General features: G+C 43.3%; 1 protein-coding gene across 2 annotated transcripts in view; it reads right to left on the reverse strand.

Annotated features, from left to right (window-relative positions):
* Positions 1-21,426, reverse strand: part of TUBGCP3 (tubulin gamma complex component 3) — a 1,162,672-nt gene that overhangs the window by 442,140 nt on the left and 699,106 nt on the right. For both annotated transcript variants that reach the window (XM_069636982.1, XM_069636981.1), the window contains exon 15: positions 16,241-16,376. In XM_069636982.1, coding sequence (XP_069493083.1) covers positions 16,241-16,376 — 136 coding nt within the window. The remainder of the gene's footprint in view (positions 1-16,240; positions 16,377-21,426) is intronic.

Consider the following 21,426-nt stretch of genomic DNA (forward strand, 5'->3'; position numbering starts at 1 on the left):
ACCATCCATATAAGTGGACGAGGGTATGAGAAAATCAATACGACCATCATGGGACAAGAAACACTGCTTTCAAAAGTATCCTCTGAAAACTCAGAATTAACTCTCGATTCACCAGAACTACACCGTCCAGTATACAAATGGCCGTGCACATCAATGTGTGCCATTCCAAACAAAGCTTTCAAATCCTTACGTCAGTTCCTCAATCAGTATGTAAAAGGTAAAGACAAAAGTAAAATGAAACTGCTGCAAAATATGGATATTTGTCCAGAGAGCAAATACACAGGACTACAAGGACATTCATTAGCCTGCATTTCTGGGCCTATTTGCAAAAGCACCTTCCATGATATCAAAAGGATATCAATACATCATTCAAATGTAAGAAATCTAGTGTATAAAATATACTATGCAAAAAAACCAGCTTCAGAATTAGGCAATTTAAATAACACTCTTCTGCATGGTACACCCAAATACTTACAAAATGCAATAGTTTTAGAACATAGTAGCAACAATTCTGCACATTGCAACCTAATATTACACACATACAGGAAAGAAATAGTAAAATTTAAAAGGTCATCGGCTGAAGTACCAAACCATGTGTGTGTGTGTGTGTTGCCGCAGAACGTTTTACAAAAGGAACACAAAAAATGTAGACATAGCATACAAAATGGAAGACAATGAAGATTCTAAATGGTTTGAATTAGCTCTCTACCTTTTAGCAGAAAACAAATATGAACTAACTGAACACCTAATATGTTGCAGTTACTGTACTACAAAACTAGACAACAACCACACTCCTTCACGTGCTATTACAAATAATTTGGAATTGTTCCCACTACCAAATATCCTGCAACAACTCAATTTGTATGAGAGCATAATAATTCAAACAGTTCACCCATTTCAAGCAATTATACGCCTTCATCCAAAAGCAGCAAAATTACCTTCCTCTGAATTGGTGAAAGGCATTCGTGGCAAAGTAGTTTATTTGCCATTAGATCCAACGGAAAATGTACACACTCTAGGAGTGCAACGGTCAATAGAGCATTCTTTAATAGTCTTGGTAAAGGGTGTACCAACAAAGGACAACAAAAATTTGGCAACAACTTGTGGACTTACATAAAGTTAGACAAGCATTGCAATATCTAAAAGACAATAACGAATACTAAAAGGAAATAAATATTGATGAAAGCTTAAGGGAAACAACTGAAATAATTCAAGAGCTGTCAGAAACTGGACAAGTCGAACTTCTGGATCCTGCTACAGTATCCACTCTTTTGGACCATTACACAATTCATCCATTGCATTCCAATGAAAGCATAGATGATGCATTAGAAACTTACCAAATGTGACAAACCAAAGGGTCACCAATGAGTATATGGGAAAAAAGTATAGAAGCACGTGCTTTTCCACTGCTATTTCCTACTGGCAAAGGTGGAAGATACAATGATAGACCCACTCAGATTGGGGAATCAGAATACCGCTCATTACGAATGTATTCGCAAGACCCCAGATTTAGACAAAATGTGGAGTACATATTCCACCTACTCTATGAAAGTGAATTAGCAACACTATGTTATGGAGTTGCATACATTTTTAGATCTGGAACCCACTTTCAAAATATGTCAGCTACGCAGTTAATACAAAAAGTACAGGAAAAATATGAAGTTTTACAATCAAGTATAACAAATTTGTTTGCAAACATCCGTGGTACAAAGGAATACTGGTTCCGACGGCACAGAAACTTGTGTTGTATGATCAGAAACCTTGGACCACCGACTTGGTTTGTTACGCTAAGTTGTGCAGAATATGTATGGGAAGATTTACATGAGTTCCTACGCATAGCAAACAGCAACAAAAATAACAGATATTAACACCTGGAGAATTTTGCTCTCTAGATCCAGTTAATGTCTCAAGATATTTCCATCATCGTTTCATTGCCATGCTACACTTAATTTGCAATAAAACTGTTCCTCCCCTTGGAGAAGTGCAACACTTCTTGTGGAGAAAAGAATATCAACCGAGAGGAGCACCACATATTCACATGCTGTTATGGATCAAAGGTGCACCGAAATTTGGTCACAACAGTGATAGCACTGTTTTGCAGTTTATCCAAAAAAATGTCACTTGTGAAATCCCTTCACAACAGACACATAGTGAGCTGCATGGGCAGATTTACAATTTCAAAGACACAAATGTGGCAAATATTGTCGCCGCAAATACAAAAACAAAGGTAAATACTACACCAAATGCTGTTTTGGTTTCCCTAGATCAGTTACAGAAACAGGTGAAGTAAACAGCTTCATGTCTTCAGTTCGACATAGTGTTAAAGGTAAATCACCTAAGAACACGTATTACATAAAAAGAAGGGAAGAATCAAAATATATCAATGATTACAATGCAATCATTGCCCTCTTATGGAATGCAAACATAGATTGCAGACAATTCAACTGCTGTTGCACGATATGTTACAGCCTACTTAACAAAAGCAGAAAAAACAGAGCTTCAAGACCTCTGGGATGACCTAGCATCAGACAAAACATTATCACAGAAATTGTGCAGCCTAGGCATAAAAATGCTCTCTCATAGAGAATGTGGCGCCTATGAAGCAGCAGATCGTTTAACCAGTACTGCTTTGTATGGAAAATCAGACAACATAGTATGGCTAAGTCTTGGTCCTGCAAAATCTAGAAAAAGAGTGCTGAAATCATGAGGACATAGAAACAATTGCCAGAAATGATCCCAACAGCCAAGACATTCTAAAAAAACAATTTACTGGGAACATACTATCCGAACAGGAATAGCACTTTGGAAAGCATGTGTCTATACCACATAGCTCAAAACTTTGCATACAAAAATAATGTTAAACCTGATGAAAGCAAACGTAGACAGAGTGACCGATTGTGAAGGGAGCTTAGTGAAACTTACCAAACGAAGCTTAATTAATCATGTAAAATGGTCATTAAAAACTCCTCAACAGAAAGAACTATATTACATGTCTCTGTTACAACTTTTCAAACCATGGAGAAAAGAGGAAGACATACTAGAAAACTATGACTGCTATGAAGATGCTTTAAAAGCAAATGAAAGCGCCATCACTGATATGAACTTTACGCAGTACAAAACAAATCTTTCACAATGAGCAGCACCAGGAAGAACTACTTCAGGCCCAACTAGATAAGGACTCTTCCAACTGTAGTCAACCTTCTATAACAGGAAGTCAAGAACCACTAGGACAACCACTAATATCAAATGAGGCTGAAGTAGCTATGGCAGAAGTAGAAAACACCATGTATCAGTATCAAGAAGATACAGAAGACTTAAACGTACAACAAGCAAAACTTAAAGATCATCGCACCATTTTTGAAGACGTAACAAAACAAATTGTACATCACGATAAGAAAGAAAGTACCTGCCAAAATCACAAACCTATACTGCTGTACATAAGTGGTGAAGCTGGATCAGGGAAAACATTCTTAATCAAAATCATCAGCAAGTTCCTTCAACAATTGACAAACAACAAACTGTCAGCTGTTGTAACGGCCACCACAGGTTTAGCTGCCTACAACATAGGCGGTGTCACTTTATACCAATTACTACTGCTTCCAATAGAGCATCAAAATAAATTAGACTATTAGAAACATTCTGCAGAACCTGCAATGGAATTATGCAGAGTATTAAAACAAATGAAAATGCTACTAATAGATGAAGTGAGCATGGTCTCCAACCTAATGTTGGCTTTGATTCACCTCAGATTGCAAGAAGTACTTAAAAGTAACAACAAAGAACTCTTTGCAGGGAAACACATTATCGTTTTCGGAGATCTTCTACAATTGACACCAGCGAAAGGTGAACCTATTTTTAAAACCTTAGGCCACAAGCTGTGCCGGAAAACTGTTAGCATAGGTAATGTCAACCTTTGGCAACATTTCCAATACAGAGAATTAACTGAGAACATGCAGCAATCTGCAGATCTCACTTATGCCAACATCTTAAAAAGTATTAGAGTTGGTGTACTATCGCAAGAAACACAAGTTGTATTGAAAAACCGGCACATTCATGCACTTTATGGCGATAATGCATGTGCAACTGAAGTTATGGAACAATTAGCGCACAAAAATGTCAATTGTATGGCCTCAATTCCAACTCTTGCAAGCGGTTTCAAATTCAATGAAACCATGTTAAATAAAGAAATGCAACCAATAGTGGAAATCAGCACCACAGACAAACTAGACCTACATGGTATGACAGTACCCATGTGTGAGCAAGCCACAACAAGACTAAATAGTTTAGAAAATTCAATCTCCAACAAAGCTGGGTTGGAAAAAATATTTAAATTATCCTTAAATTGTAGAGTAATGCTTAAACGTAACCTTGACGTCGAGCAAGGGCTAGTTAATGAAGCACTATGTACGGTTTTTGGCTTTTAATCATACCCACGTGACAGCAACATTCAGTTTGTCAATATTCACTTTGATAAAGTTTCAGAAGTGAAAAGGATAGGGCGCTCAATTGCTCGATTCCTTCTCTTCAAAGACATGTATGTACATAGAGTGCAATTTTCTCTAACTCTTGCATATGCAGTTACCATTCATAAATCCCAGGGTCTTACCCTAGACAAAGCATTGATAGATCTAGGAAACAGTCTTTAAGGAAGGCATGAGCTACGTAGCATTATCACGCTAATGTACAATTAACGGTCTATTGCTAATGAACTTTGATGCAAGTAAAGTCAAACCTGATATTCCTTGCATTCTAGAATACAAAAGACTGTGTTCACTCCTCATCTGAAACAATATCCTGTTCCAGATAAAGTAAAACGTGGTAAACGAAAACTAAATGAAACAGAAATGCAACAGAATCTAACAGCAAATTCCTCAAAGAAAAGAAGCTAAACTTTAAGCAATTACCACAAACATAGAAGAACCTATTAGGGAATGTAAACCAGGGATGTCGTCAAAGAAGGAACAGAAATTCTGAAACATGCACTCAGATACAGAACTAGCTGGTCCATTCAAATTTGCAAATGAAAGTGGGTAAGTTGCTATGCAAATGTAGCAATGAATCGTCTATTTCAATTGCCACCAATTGTTAACAATATTTACTTGCACAGTACAGACCAATTGTGTTTGCAAATGTTAGTGCTTCATAGAAATGCAACAAGCAATCCTGACAACACATACAGTGTTCATGGAATACGGCAAGAATTAGACGACTGTGCTGGAATGGTGAGATTCACTGTGAACTCACAAGAAGATCCACAAGAATTTCTAATGTACTTACTATTAGTAATGGAAAACAAAAGCATACCTGTAAATGAAATCTACCAGATTTCGTACATGTGGAAACATACATGCACTCTCTGTAGCAATGTGATACAGGAAGAAATCCGAAATGAGCGATTTGTGTATGTTTCCATACCAAATTGTGAAAGCATTCCATTTCAGCAACTTGTACAGAATACAAACCATGGCAGATTATGTACTATTTGCAATTTAGACAATCGCTCCACCTTACTGATACAATCACATAGTGGCTACATAATACTTATGCTTCTATGTTATAATGCAGATGGTACAAAAAACAACTGCAAACTGACTGGATTCACACACGGTCAAGTGTCACTTGGAAAGAAAACCTTTACACCAATAGGTATAATCTACCATGCAGGAGCTAGAACCAATGCAGGTCACTACACTGCATACATTAATAAGAAATGTGGATGGTTCGAATGTAATGATAGCACCATTACTCTAAAGCAGAAATTGCCAGCTAATCTTACAAATGCGTATTTAATCTTCTTAAAGCCAAAATTTAATAAATGTGTACTTCAAGATTGCCCAAAAATTATGTGAAAGACTACAAACAGAATACGCTAATAGGTATCTAACTGCCCAAGAGGATATAACAATGACACAAATAAATGAATATCACAGATTTGTAGGAACAAATGCAGTTAGAATACGCCTACAGGTATCTAACTGTTAAAAATCGGCAGGAAGGCAACAAACATAACATTAATCAGAAAGATGAAGGAAACGCTCAAAGGAAACAAAAGTAGTTAGTACCATAGCAAATTAAGGTTTTTTTTAATCCAACAAGGATTTTTTTTTCCCCAGACCCAAGGATTAGAAAAGCAAACACAGAAACTGAGCACAATGCACAGTACACTGGTTTAAAACTAAATATGAGGGTAAGAAAAAAAGGTTAACTGTCTATTATGCAATGTATAAGTTTTCATAAAATGCAAAGACTAACATACCTTTTTCTTTTATCACAGAAATTAAAAAAGGGATACTTCCACCAAGTACGAAAGGCATTTAAAAAATATATGTGGATTCTGAACAAAGTAAGGAGTAAGTATACTGGCAGTCATTTTCTACACATGCAAATCTACACGTCTAATCTATGGTAGTAATATGCTGCAGTGGCCGAAGGCTGGCCCTTGCATCTTTGATGTGTAACCTACGACCTACGCCTTACGACCAAGGTACAAAGAGTATAGTTCCTAGCCACAACCATTGATGCATATGGAAACCATGGTCCTTGTAAATTAGCTACTTATAAATTTACTTTTGCGACCATCGTCTCCAGCCATGCAGCCAAGACATTAGGGCGTGCACACAACTAGCGCATAACACCACACCCATATTCACTTATAACTCCACTGCTTATGACTTCAGTCTTGGGTGCATGGCCTTTGCGCATGCAGTCAAGACTCTGGGTCCTGGCCAGAAACACCACAGCATATCGGAACCATTGTGCCTTGTCATTTCACTATGTACAAACTTGATTTTGGGAGCATGGCCTTTGGACATGCTCCCAAAATGCTACGCCCTCCCCACAACCATCTTAATGATGTTGCATAGTACAAGTGTACCAATAGCTGTGATATGGTGCATTAGTTTGTAGCTACAGGCTACAGACGTGAGTTTGAGGCCATAGAATTATCAATGTATGGGTGTACAGTATATAAAATGCACAGTTGCTTACAACTGCAGTGCTTATTACTTTGTTCAGATACTCTGCATTCTGGCCACTACTACCACACCATATGACATCCATTGCGGCATATAACTACACTACATACAAATGTGCTTTTGGAGGCATGGCCTTCAGCCATCCACCCATGATTGCAGCCCCTCCCCACAGCCACCCAAGTGATGCACTACCACACCATATCACACCCATTGTGCCTTGTAAGTACACTACATACAACTGTTCTGTTTGGTGCATGGCCTGCGGCCGACGGTCATGCATCCAAGACTCTGGGCCCTGGCCACAACCACTGCAGCATGTTACACCCTGGCGGCGTACTAATGAATATAATAATAGCCATAGGAAAAAGTAATGCAATTATGACATGTTGTCAATTTCAATATTCGCTACCACTACGCGTGTCCTTACAACAGTTACAAGTTTCCTGTGCACTGCATGGACTGAAATGCTACCGTTATTACACCCCTCATTTTCTGTGTGTACAAGGTGGCCATAGAAAATACATCATGAAGACCGATCCCCAGAATAAATGCATTGATAACCCATGTCTTACTGTCTGAACCTGTCCCAACGCTCTGACTCAGCAAAAAAGTTTTATAAATATACCATGTGTACGCTGGTTGTTGCTCCGCTATCGGTGGATCCAAGATGTCGGGCGCAGCCAAACAATCTGACGCAGAATACGTCTTGCAGCAGCCAATCGGTAGAGAAGTCGCGTGTCCGCGATCATAACGCCAGCCCTTTAGCCAATCGGTATCTTGTCCATGGACCGAACAGGGAAGTGTGACCGCGAAGCAGACATAGATATCACTATTTTTTTCAGACCTACTTTTTGGTCATTTTAATGAAAACTACTCCACAGAAGGTCACCAAATTTACAAAAGCACGCTTTCTGGACCAATCCCCTGTACCTGCTGCAAATTTTGTGAAAATCCGTCCAGCGGTTTGACCTGTAGCCATGCGCAAAGTTTTTTCCCCCATTCAGTCTATGGGGAAAAAAGACGTTTTGGGACCCCCCCCTATAACTTTTGCCCCCCTGGACCAAACTTTGCAAAAAAATTCAGAGTGGCCCATAGACTTTTTTGCAAAGTTTGGTGACGATTCGTCCCGGGGGAGCAGATTTATAGGCCGCCCAAAAAGTGCTCTTCCTATGGAAACAGCAACTTAACCTAACCATAACTGCACAGCCAGCGATTGTGCGTGTGCGTGTGTGTGTGCGTGAGAGAGAGAGAGAAATGTTCAGCATACTTCCCAACATGCTACAAACCTGAAATTTGGTATGTGGGTAGGTTCCATGGTGTAGACAATGTAAAAAGTACAAAAAACATACAATGTAAAACTTTCCACACTATCAACATTCTAGCTGACATTAGCAGCACTCACTTTTGATGTCATGTGGGTCACACAAAACTGTGTTTTTGTAGTAATGAGGTTGACAGGAAATGGTGCATGTCTCTTCAATCGTATCCGCAATGACGTTGTCCTTCAGGTGTGAACAAAGACAACATAGTATTTCTGTTTTCAACAAGATGCGATAGTGTAGTTGGACGACTGAGAACTCTGTATTTGTTCCAGATAGCGGACAAGGTGTGCAACATCCTGTTACTATCCCTTTGAGGCACAGTTACATTTGTTATGCACATAGAGGTGTTGTTATACCTATGTTTCTGATTAGGTTCTTTTATTTAGATTTTAAATAAGCTGAAGAGAATGGAGCCGTGGGGGGCATTTTATGGCACCAGTATCTGTTTTCTTTAGTTTTTTTAATTTCACCATTTGTACCCAGTTTCACAACTATTCTCAGACATACTTTGTCGTAAGGAAAATGTAATGATCCTGGCACACATTTTGTTCAAGCTGGAAGTGAACAGGTCTATATGGGGAAGCATGTGTGTGGAGTGATCTGCTCCATGAGCTCTTTGTTCAACTCCCACTTGTGAGAGTCGACTGAGGGTCAACTTGATTGCTGGCAACGCGAGTTACAGTCACCTTATTGTTTAACACCGGGAACCAAAGGAGCATGACCTCCCTATATAGTCTGATCAATACCCAACTGCCAATCTTTTTCATGGCGGTAGTCTTGCTCATGAGGGCCTGAACAGTCAAACCCCTGATTGATGTCAAGAATGACTGCAAAACTAGACAAACTACCATGATTTATAGCAAGTTGATATGGAAGGACCTCTCCTGGTCTTCACACCAACAGGTTTTTCCACAGTCACTGCCTCATCAGCAAGTTGGCCAGGTAGGGGGAAATATGGATATCCCACAAGGGTATGTCTGTAGTCATGATAGATCACTGAAATGGTCAAGGTGTTCTGGGTAACAAGCTTCCAAGCAGGAAGACCCCGAGAGACCCCAACCAACAGCCCCCCTCATCACTGTCTGGTGGTACCGGGTCTGAAAAGCTCCTAACCTTGGGCTTCCAAGATCTTAAACGACTTAAGGAGAGGAATCGGCTTGGAAGCGGGGTCCTACACAGTCAGATAATAAGGTACATCAATTCTCTCCCTGGTAGAGCTTGTATGGACTGGGGTGCCAACAGAGGGTGGGGAGTGCCTTGGGTAGTTCCTCGGGGGAAACGCTGGACGAGGTTCAGTTACAAAGACCAAATGGTCCAAGAAAAGATCCTCTACCGGAACAGTCGCAACTGCTCAGGTTCCCTGATGAGCCCTATGCAAGACTGCAAGATCCAACACAGTAAGGTGAGCATATCTGCCCAATCCAGCCTGCTGAAATGCCTCAGACGAGAATTTACTGGAAGAGGCATGATGACCTCAAAGTTACACAGTGAACTTCTGAATTGCCTCTGGTAGAAGCGTGCTTGCAACCATGGAAAGAGTCAATAAAATGCCTCCTGATCCACAAACATGCTGAAAATGTGTCTCCAAACAGAGGTGCCTGACAGAAAAGAGGACTTATCTTCTGTGATTTGACGAAGACCTCCTTCCACTTCTTGAGATGGTTCGATCTGATAAAGAATCGCAGGACACGCAGAGGTTTAAGTACTCTACATTAAGTGCATGCAGGTCCGCAGAAGAGATTCACCATTAATATGGCATGCAGTACTGAAACTTGGTGCTGGGGTCAAAGAGTGGGGAAGGCCAAAATAAAAAAAAGAAAGAAAATAGGTGAAATTAAGTGCATCTGACACAGAGCCCCAGTCTCTACTCATGTCAACAAAAGGACCAACGAGTGGAGCGGAGACATTGTCCATGATGGGAGGTTACATGTGGGTGTCATGTCAGCATACGTGCATGGAACCGGTGCTTTATTTTTAAAATTGAATATTGCTACGCAACAGTCCTATTAGTAAGGAGGAAAAGGAATGGAATCCAATAAATTTAACAAGTATAGACGAAACAACCCTTCACATAGAATAAAACAAGAACATTATTTCAGATTGTACTAATTTTTGAAGTACTTTCCCAAAATGGTTAACCCTTCACCATCATACACCACCATAAGCGTGGTGCAGGGAAACCATTTTTGGAACGTACTTAAGAAATTAGAACAAATCAACAGATTCTGGGACTTCTCCGAAATAGATTTCTATTCTACAAAATGGTATAACTTAACAGCACAATATATCCCAGCTTTTGGTGCATGGAGTGACACGAACTACAATCTTCGAGTCATGGTCCTTTCCCAAGCACAAGACACTGGAGAGGTGGGTGTCGAAAACAGACAATTGTAGGGCACATTCTTTGCCAGAATTGAAACCTGATAAATGAGACAACCTTGAAAAAACAGTGTTCCAAACACACTCATGCATGGGACCACAAAAGAACAAGAAAACGAGGACTAATATATGGAAGGAATGAATCCATTAGAGTAGTGGACTCCATTCGGGATATTTTTGGTAACAGATTTATTTCTGGTCATGACTATGCCTGTTCATGGAACTGGCTATGGTTGGGGGATTATTTTTCTGTCTATCATGGTTTCGTTGGTCTGTGTGAGGGTTGTCAGGGTTCTGTCTTGTGGGGCTAAGTTGTATATGGACATCCACGTGTTCTAGAGATCACTTTCTGGTAGTGTGCTTTCCTTGGTAGATATACAAACCTGTGTTCTGTTTTTGTTTGCTGAAGATTTTTTATTTTTACATATTTGAGGAGTTTTTGGTTGGTGATGGTCAGGATTTATCTCCTGTTCTTGAGTTTTCTTTTCTTGTTTTCCAGATAGTGAGGGTGATGTTTAGGAGGTCAATATTGAAATCTTTCCTTTTCACAAAACGTTCTCATTGTGTGAATGAGGCAATGTTGGAGATTAGGGTAGGACTGGGTCAGCAACAGAGCTGCCTCTGATGGATTGTCCGTGTCGGGAGGTGTGTTTCAGCGCGATTACCTATGGAGTTTATCTTTCTTCTTGTCAGAGGTTTGAACACTACGTGGAAGCTTATTCAGTACATTAGTACATTTTCCATTATAGTATAGGTTTATCGAAAGTGCAAGGAATTTCTGTCATCGTCACGTGAGATGGTAACGTCACAGAAGATGATCTCGATTTCTGAAAAGGTTGACGTTCAGGCCTGTAGTAATAAACATAGGGATGTTCTGACTGAACTTATTGTCAGTCACTGTATATAGCAAACACACAAGCATTTACAGGTGCCCTTTAGGAGGTTGTTCCTGAAGTAATTACCCACGCTCTTATCTTATTTTAAAGCTTTGGTAGCTGTATGTCCCTTGTATTTTTATTTAGTAAGAAGGCTAAGGCCTGGGGACACTAAGGGGTCCCAAGTGCCAATGTCACCTCAGCAAAATAGTTCTGGGTTTAAAGCTTATTAGCTTAAAAAGCACATTTCCCAGGCTGAGGGTTTTATGCACAATTGAGCCAGTTGGGAGGGGAGAATAAGGTGTGTCAGGGCCTCAAGAATTATTTGCATCAATTAAATCTATGTGGCTTGGTTGTAATATTTGGAAGCCGTAAAATGGTGTTAATGGGGTTGTGTCAACTCAGGGATATAAGTGGGCTCTTAGACAATGAATTGCATATCAAAGGCAGTTTGGGTCTTTCTACTGTAGCCTGTATCTATTTTCAAAAGTTTCTAATAGCAGTCATTTTCACTGTCTCAATAAATAGTCTAGCAATGTTCTTATTTTGTCCATCTTCTATTTCTACATAATTATTTTGTAACTTATATTCACATTCCCTTGTATCCTTTCACTCTGGATCATTCATATTTTATAAGGATGGGTGATGAATGGCTCGTCGTCCTAGCTCTTTAGTCATTAGGTATTGTGTCTATGCTCAATGTAAACAATGCATGATCACAGTTATTAGTCTTTCTTCGGACAATAACTCTTTTGCTCAATAACAGTTCAGTACATAGCCTACTATTTCATTGTCATTGGAGGACTTTGACTTTCTGTGTCAATTTCCTCAATAGAAAATACAAAGGTCTTTAAAGGAAAGCCAGAAGCTGGCAACCTTCGCTGGGGCTGGCTTGTAGGACTAATATTAAGCATTAACAAGGCTTAGGTGCCCCGAACAGAAAGGCCACAGCTAGGATAAGAGGCCTGCTATCAAATCTGAATTTATTTCATTATTAGTTGTTTTCGACCCTTTAGAAATATGATTAGATGCCTTGTGCGCATTGATGGTCTGTGTGAGACAGGCATGGTATCAAGAGAGAGAGATGACACAGACAACAGATGTGCAGGTCTAAACAAAACTTTATTAATGATCAGGATGGTGTAACGCCTAACTTGCCTTATACTATAGTGAGATTTTCCCTAACTAAAGAAACTAAGGCAAGTCTGTGTCCACAAGTCCAAAATAAAAGTCTGCCTGTGGCAGAACCTATGCTTGTCCTCACAACTATAAATTAACATGATGTTGTAATTATATCAGCAAAAACATAAGTGTTCAAATTAAAGGCTAAGCTACTTTCAGCTCAAGTTCTTCTTGGGTTCCCTATCTCAAGTTCAATACAGTTCCAATACAGATTCACTTCAATAGTGTTTTTATCAAGTTCTGAAATGACCTTCTCCAAGTTTGAATGTACCACAATTCACACAAAAAGAGGTGGTCTTGGGATTCCCTTCCCCAAATTCAAATGTAGTACAGTTCATACAAAACGGAGGTCCTGGGACTCCCTACCCCAAGACAACGTTTTCCAGTCGTTTGACTCCCAGGGTTCCCTTCCCCAAGACTTTAACATAGCACTCACGCTGGTTTTGTCTGCTCAAAGTTCAAAAGAAAACACTGGGTCTGTGTCACGGCTCGCTCTCTTCGCTCCCGTTCTCGCTCCCTTCGTTCCCGTCCCCGCCACTTGGGGGCATGTTCTGGGGTTTATTCCTTACTGGACATTTCCTTCGAACCCTATGCTACAGTGTTCTGATGAATTGGGAGCGTTAAAACCTTATGTTCCCAGTTACTTCCCTTCCGGATCCATTCCTGGTTTTTGGCAGCCAGCATGCTATTTAAATCAAATGACTATGCTTCCCAGAATGCCTTGGCTAACTGTTTCACCTCCTGCTTCCCAGAATGCCTGGCTCACTGCTTCATCTCCTCCCTGGCATCCGGCATGCTACTTAAATCAAATGACTATGCTTCCCAGAATGCCTTGGCTCACTGCTTCACCTCCTGCTTCCCAGAATGCCTGGCTCACTGCATCATCTCCTCCCTTGCAGCACAACGCTGGGAGGAGGATAGGCAACACCTGTGGCTGCAGGTGCAGCAGGCGGCACGCCTGAGGGGTGTGCTCGTTAAGCAGCTTTAAAAGCCTCAGTTTGCTTCAGTCCGGCGCTGGTCATTGTAGCAGTGTTCCTGTTGTGACTAGTCCCTGTTTCCTGTACTTAGTTTCTGTGCCTTGTACCTAGTTCCAGTTCCTTGTTCATAGATATTGTGCCAAGTATCTAGTTCCAGTTCCTTGTTCCTAGTTCCATGCCTTGTACCTAGTTGCTGTTCCTAGCTTTGTGCCCAGTTACTAGTTCCTGTATCTTGTTCCTCTGTCCTGGATTTCGGATTTATGCGCTTATTTGATTTATGCTTTCTGAATTTCCCTTTCTGTCTTCCTCTGTCTGCAGACAGCCTTTCTCTGTACTTTACTATTTGATGCAGCCCAGTTTGCCGGTGTTTTCTGTCCCTTTATGCTGTCCTGGTTACTGAAAAGCATGATGTATTAATATTTACTTTCGTAGAATTAGTTACTGCCTTTTCTCCTTGGATTGGGTGGGAAAGGTTTCCTTTTGTGATATCATTTTCCCTGCTCCTGATCCTACTTTATTGAGATTCCACTCCATGTTTTCCATTGCACTTCTGCATTCATTTTCCATTGATTATTAGGTTTGGGTTTGTTGTTAGAAGTTCCAGAGTGTTCCCCTTTTAGTTTTCCTCACGATTTATTATCACAATTCAGACTTGCCTTTTACTAGGGTTGATGTATTTTGTTATCTTTAACCCTTTGCTTTTACAGCCTTCTGGGTCCCTGTTTGATCTACAGGGTTCGTGAAATTACTGACATTCAAGTGGTCTTTCCGGTCCTCGTGAGTACTGTTTATAATTGCCTTATTCAGTATTCTACAGATTGTCAGTTCACAGAATCTGTCCTTGCTTGCCCGCTACGTGGGTTTAGCGCTGTCAGTATCTGTAAGAGCATAGTGGGTAAAGAGTTTGCTGACTTTCCTTTCAGTCATAAGGAGGTCCTAAGTGTTTACCCCACATCCCTTTTCCTATATTGGTAATACTGTTTTACCTTATTGACGTTCCTGGGTTTTACATATATACACAAGACTTGGGTATTATATACACGTTGTTAGATTCAGAGTTGTTCACAGTGCAACTGTGTGCATTTTCCCTTTTGCCATAGTATGCCTTCTTCCTTTCTTAAAAGTCTGTTACAGCTTTTTTTACAGCTTGTTCACCCATTCAGGGTTTTCTGGTCTAGGCTCAGTTGTCAGACCACATGGTCCACCCATCACAAGCCTTTCTTACCTTTGTACTTGTAATACTCAAAACAACTCTTCAATCCTTCAAATGTCTTCAGTTCTGTTCACACTGCATTTTACTAGCAGTGTGCTGTTTGATATAACTATTTGACTTGTGTTCATTCAGCACTTCGTAGTTCACTCAAATAGCTTTCTTTCACTACGGTATTCAATATATCTAACATTTATTTGTGCTCACTCAAATAGCAACTTTCTTCAGTTTGATAATCAATAGATGTAGCATTTACTTGTGCTCGTGGACCGTTACTTATTTGCGGTCCCTTCAGACCGCTCCGGTCTCCCCAGTGTCCTCTGACACTTACCAGTTCTGCGCAGGTCCTCCCGGCAGCTTCCACTGTTCCTGCTGGTCTTCTCCGCGAACGGGAAAACAGATCGCCAGTTTGACGTGCACGTCCCCGCACACACTCTGACTTCTCTGCTCTACACGCGGTCAGCATCCCCTCTGAACCCGGCCTCTTCCTCAGCTGCACCCCGGCTTGGCCGTGTACATCTTTTGTCATTCCTCTGCTGTATGGCAGCGCCTGCTGCCTGCCTTACAATATGAGGGGTACCGGTTCTGCAAAGTCTATCTTGCAGGTCTCCCAGGATTGTTGCTGGCGTCTCTAATTCCTGGTCTTGTCCCAACACGGCAGATTCTCTCCTCCAGCTCTCTGTATGATTTTGGGCTCCACCTTTTATACTCTATCATTATCAACAGGCTGCAGGTGAAGTGGGTTAGACTCAATTGCCTGACCTTTTATAAGTCTGTTAGTGTGACATGCCTGATCTTCATTACTGGATACCTCCAGGCCCCTCTTCTTCGTCCCAGTACTAAAGTGATAGTTGCAATAGGGAGTGTGCATCATCTTCAGTCATCTTCTCAGTATTTGGTGGGAAACTACAGAGAAAATGGATAAGACTTCCAATGTCCCATGAGACCGAGGGAGGGTAGGGTAGGTCATTGTTAGTGAAGGGGGATAACATGTCGCGCCTTCACGCACCCTCCTCAATCCCCAAGGACCCTCCACCCAGGTGATCCTCCCACGCTTGTCCACCCCCAGGGTCAGGATTCCAGAGTGATGGCCTTTTCCTGGTCACCTCAACAGAGGATCCATGGGGAATAGGAGTGGGAATAACCTGAGGTTTTTCACAGCTGCAAAGACTTATTTAACACAAAGACAGTTGTAGCATAGTTATTTCAAGAGAGGTTTTCCTCGCCTGCTGCTCTTTATGCTAAACTTTTTCACGGTGAGACAAAGGTTCATCAAACAAGCATCTTTGGAATACCTTCAGTTAAAATGACAAGCACATACCTCAAGAAGTCGGACATCCAATCGTTTAAGGATTTCTGGATTGTCAAACTGTGCATTTGTTGCTCTAACAGCCGTTTCAAGAATTCCAGTCAGATTATGCTGATATAAAGTAGTAGCTGGTCTGACAAGCTCAGGTCTGTAAAAAAAAGAGTAAACATGCTGAACATGTTTAAATTAAATCGGTAATAAGAAAGAGCAATCAATCAGTTATGCTAAGAACAAACAGTTTGAAAGTTGATTGTACAAGTATCCAAAACTGTATATTGATCAAGGGAAGCGCATCAAGAACTAGTAGCTTAAAATTGTAAAGGAAATATAAGCCCTCATTTTTTTATATGATCTTTCTGGTCTCTTTGTTGATGCATCTGAAACACCAAAGACTTGGTGAATGGGGTCCTCATTTCTTTCAAACTCTGGATCAACACGGTCAGACCTACCGCAGAGGCCGTTTGAGCTTCATACCTGTTACAATAGGACAGCTAGCACTCATTCATGAAAAGGTGGCAGCAGAAACAGCCAAAATAAAATTGTCAATGCGGGTCTTGAAATTTTGTGCATGTCCTCTCAATAAATGAGCGCTGCCTTGAGTGTGGAAAGGACAAAAACATGGGCAAAGGACTGGCACCAGTCTCAAAGTCACCCTCCCGTTGCTTTACTCATAGCATTAGTTTTTAACTCCCACTAGGAGGTTCTCAAGTGCCACCGATGAGCCAAACTAAAGAACAATTATAGAAACCGCACTCAATTGAAATCGAAATATATGAAAGGCACCTCTCCTCATTGGAATGACTTGTATTTTATATTTGTATTTATATAGCGCTTTACGTCAAAGCCCTGTACATGATTATAAAGTTTTTAAAAATGGCAACAAGAAGAAAAATCAGTAAAGCCTAGGATGATAAAGTGTTCCATGAGATGATTACAGAACAGTGATTAGGAGGGAAGAGAGCAAAGAGCCAGTGAGAGCGCGTTACAGTAGAGGGGGCACACAAAATAAATGAGGGGAAGTGGGACAGGGCACGGTGGGCAGAGTGGGGGAAGAAAATTGACAAGAAATAAAGATTGAAATTGAAACGATCGAATAGGAGAATAAAAGGAAACCAGTGAAAGAAGACAGGGAGGGAAATATCAGGCAAGATTTAAAGACGAGACGCAAGCAATTAAACTTGAGCCGAGAGTGGAAAGAAAGCCAGCGCAGGGAGGAGAGTGCAGAGCTGATAGTGTCATGGGCAAAAAGAGAAAATAAAACACGAATCCACGAAATGTAGATGATGGGAGCGGTCAACAGTATCAAATGCTGCAGATAGACCAAGAAGAATTAGGAGAGAGGAATGTTTAGAGTAGCGTGCAGAGAGGAGATAGTCACAGACAGAGACTAGAGCAGTCTGAGTGGAATGTTGAGGACAAAAGCCATATTGAAAGTATGGAAGAAGAGAGTTAGAAGAGATAAAGGACGAGACTTGATAATACACTGCACGTTAAAGGAACTTGGTTAGGAAGAAGGGAAATTGGGTGGAAATTATAAGGAAGAGAGGGATTCAAGGAGGGTTTTTTGAAGATAGGAAGAATGGAGGCATGCTTGAAAAGCGACGGGAAAACAGAAGTAGAAAGAGACATTGAACAGAGCAGTAAGAAAAGGGAGAAGAGGAGGATAGATTTTGAGAGTAAGGGTGGATGCAACTGGAGGGAGAGGGGCAGATGTAGGATGGGCTTTGGCCAGCAACACTGCAGTGTCAGAATCAGAGAGGGGAAGGAACAAGTTACTTACCTGTAACTGTTGTTCTCCAGCATGGGTCTGGCATGGATTCACATGCTCATGAATATTCCCCGTCGTCAGGCTGGGAATCCTCGGTAAAGAAAAAACCAGTATCAGTTTCGTTTCTGATCTGTCTTTCGTAGTAATAACCAATCACTGATCTCTGCGTCATACTGACCACAGCCAATGACTGCCCTCTACCTAAGCCCCGCCTCTGGCAGCCATCTTCAGATTTGGAAGCACGTGAAGTGGCAGTATGACCAAATGAAGAGCCGCAGAGGGGTAGGCGGGAGGGTTCGCATGTGAATCCATGCCAGACCCATGCTGGAGAACAACAGTTACAGGTAAGTAACTTGTTCCTTCTCCAGAATGGGGTCTGGCATGGATTCACATGCTCATGAATAAAGAATACATAGCAGTACACACATGCACAACCACGGGAGGTGGCAAAGGCTCAACATTAAGCATCTTACCTCCTCACCAGGCTCACCTCAGGCGAACAGGTTGCGCAGCACTGCTTGGCCGACCCTGGACTCCTCCCTGGAATCCCGGTCGACGCAGTAGAATTCCGTGAAGGTGTGCGTCGACCTCCACGTAGCAGCCCTGCATATGTCCAGCAGGGGCACACCAGATAGGAACGCCGTGGTAGCTGCGATCGCTCTGGTGGAATGGGCTCTCGGACGGCCAGGCAGCGGTCGGTTTGCCAACCGGTGACAGTACATGATACAGCCGGAGAGCCATCTGGAAATGGAAGCCTTCGAGAGAGCCTTCCCCTGATTGACAAGTCCAAAGTTCACAAAGAGTTGTGACGTCTTCCGAAAACACTTCGTGCGGTCCACGTAGAACTTCAGCGCTCTAGCCACATCCAGCGAGTGCAAAGTCCTCTCAGCCGGCGACGAAGGCGACGGGAAGAACACAGGCAACACCAAGGGTTCGTTGAGATGGAAGTCCGACGGTACCTTGGGCATGAAGGAGGGGTGCGTCCTGAGCACTACCCTCGTGTCGTGAAAAGTCAAGTACGGGGCCTTGCAGGAAAGGGCCTGGATCTCTCCCACTCGTCGTGCGGAGGTGATGGCCACAAGAAACGCTGTTTTCCACGACAGAAATTTCAACGGAGCCGAGTGCAGAGGCTCGAACGGAGGTCCCATGAGCTTGGTCAGCACCACGTTGAGCTCCCACGCCGGGGCCGGAGCCTTCACCGGCGGGAACGATCTGAACAGTCCCTTCATGAACTCTTTCACCAGACGATGAGACCACAAGGACGTCGGCCCCGTGGTTCTGGTGTATCGGGAGATCGCAGCAAGATGAATCTTGATGGATGCGTGTGCCAGTCCAGCTTTGGCCAGCGTCAGCAGGTACGGCAGTACTTGGGGAGCCGTAATCCGCAGAGGGTTAATCTTCTGTGCGTGGCACCAGACAGAGAACCTCTTCCATTTGTGTCCGTAGCATTTAAGAGTCGAGGAAGCCCTGGCCTTTGCAAGAACCTCTCTGCAGTCGGCCGTTATGTCGTATCCTCCAAACTCTAGCGCTGCAGGAGCCAGGCCTGCAAGTTCAGCGATTTCGGGTCGTGGTGGAGGATGGCGCCTCCTTCCCTGGAGAGTAGATCCGCGTCCACCGGCAGCTTGATCGGCGGGGACGCTGACAAGTCCAGAAGGTCCGGGAACCATATCTGCCCCGGCCACGCAGGTGCGACGAGGATCATCCTGCACCGTGACCTCTTGAGCTGGTTGACGAGCCGGATTAGCAGTGGCAAAGGAGGGAACGCGTAGAGGAACAGGCCCTCCCAGGGGAACGTGAAAGCATCGCCCATGCTCCTCGCCTGGGGAAACCTGCTGGCGAACCTCCGGCACTTGGAGTTCGTCGCCGTCGCGAACAGGTCGATCTGGGGAGTGCCCCACCGTCGGAAGAGGCGATCCACTAGATCCTGCCGTAGCTCCCACTCGTGGCACGAGCGCAGCTCCCTGCTGAGTGAGTCGGCGATGGTGTTTTTTATCCCTGCCAGATGAAACGGCACCAGAAATATCCTTTGGGCGACGGCCCAATGCCACAGGTCCTGCGCCTCCTTGGACAGTGCTGGGGACCTGGTTCCGCCCTGTTTCCTGATGTAAAACATGGTGGTGGTGGTGTCGGTGAAGATCCTCACCACCTTGCCCTTGAGGGACGGAAGGAAGGACCTGAGGGCCCAAAACACTGCACGGAGCTCCAGGACGTTGATATGTAGGGATTTCTCCGTCGGGAGCCAAAGGCCTCTTGCGTGCAGATTTTCGGTGTGCGCTCCCCACCCTTCCAGGGAGGCATCCGTGGTCACTGTCTCCTGGTGGGCTGGGGTCTGGAAGTCCATGCCCGCCGTCAGATGCGCGCGGGTGCCCCACCACTGGATCGCTCGTCGGAAACTCTCGTCGAGTGTGATCCTTTCCTCGAAGCTGCCCGTCGTTTGGATCCAGCGCGCGTCCAGGAACTCCTGCAACGGGCGCATCCGGAGCCTGCACATGAGAATGAGGTAGATGCAGGAAGACATCATTCCGAGGAGGGACTTGATGGACCTCACCTTGGCCGTGTCGGCCACCAACATCCACTGCACCTTACCCAGGATGGTCCTGGTCCTCTCCTCAGACGGGGAGGCCAAAAGGGACACTGGCCCTCATTACGACCCTGGCGGAATACGAAAAACGATGGCGGAAATGCAATACCGCCATCGAATACCGCCCGTTGCGATCATGACCCGTCACCGTAAAGTACGATGCCATTAGCGACACCGTAGCGAACGCCAACGCTAACTGCACCAAGTACGCGCACGCGCGCCGTGCAAAACCGCAATATCCGCCATGGCGCAACGGTACGCGAATGCTGACCCCAGCGGACATTCACCTAACGCCATCAAGCATGGCGGAAAGTACCATTCCGCCATGGCGAGAACTACGGCATCGCGAACCAACCGTAATGGCCCTACTGAGTGCCTGTACTCCACTCCCTGGCCACATTGCACAACTCCTCGTAGGCGCAATGCAGTCACACCATGCAACCAGTGAAATGTACAAGTCACCCATGCATGCCAACGAACAAATGCATGCAGGGGCCCCAAGTGCCCTGTGAGTGGCCATCCACAATTGGCAACACACCATTGCCGTACTGATGCAGCACAGGCATCTGAAGGTGCAATTACACCAAAAATGAACTGAAAATTCCATGACACAAAACAACAACAGTCCCCCATCGCTTGCCACAAGTGTAAATCAACATTCAAAGCAGTAACCTGAGGGAGACTGCACCAGCCCTGTACACATGCCAGTAGTCAAACCAACCATCAGCATAAGCACGTGCCACACAACTGTACCCAGAAGCCGGAACCCAATGCAGAACACCTCACAATACATCGCGCCACAAATCGGAATATGCCACATTACTAGCAAAGAATAACGCTACACGGTTA

Source organism: Ambystoma mexicanum, chromosome 7p, assembly GCF_040938575.1.
Source record: "Ambystoma mexicanum isolate Mex_15411 chromosome 7p, UKY_AmexF1_1, whole genome shotgun sequence".
In the NCBI taxonomy this organism is placed as follows: Eukaryota; Metazoa; Chordata; class Amphibia; order Caudata; family Ambystomatidae; genus Ambystoma; species Ambystoma mexicanum.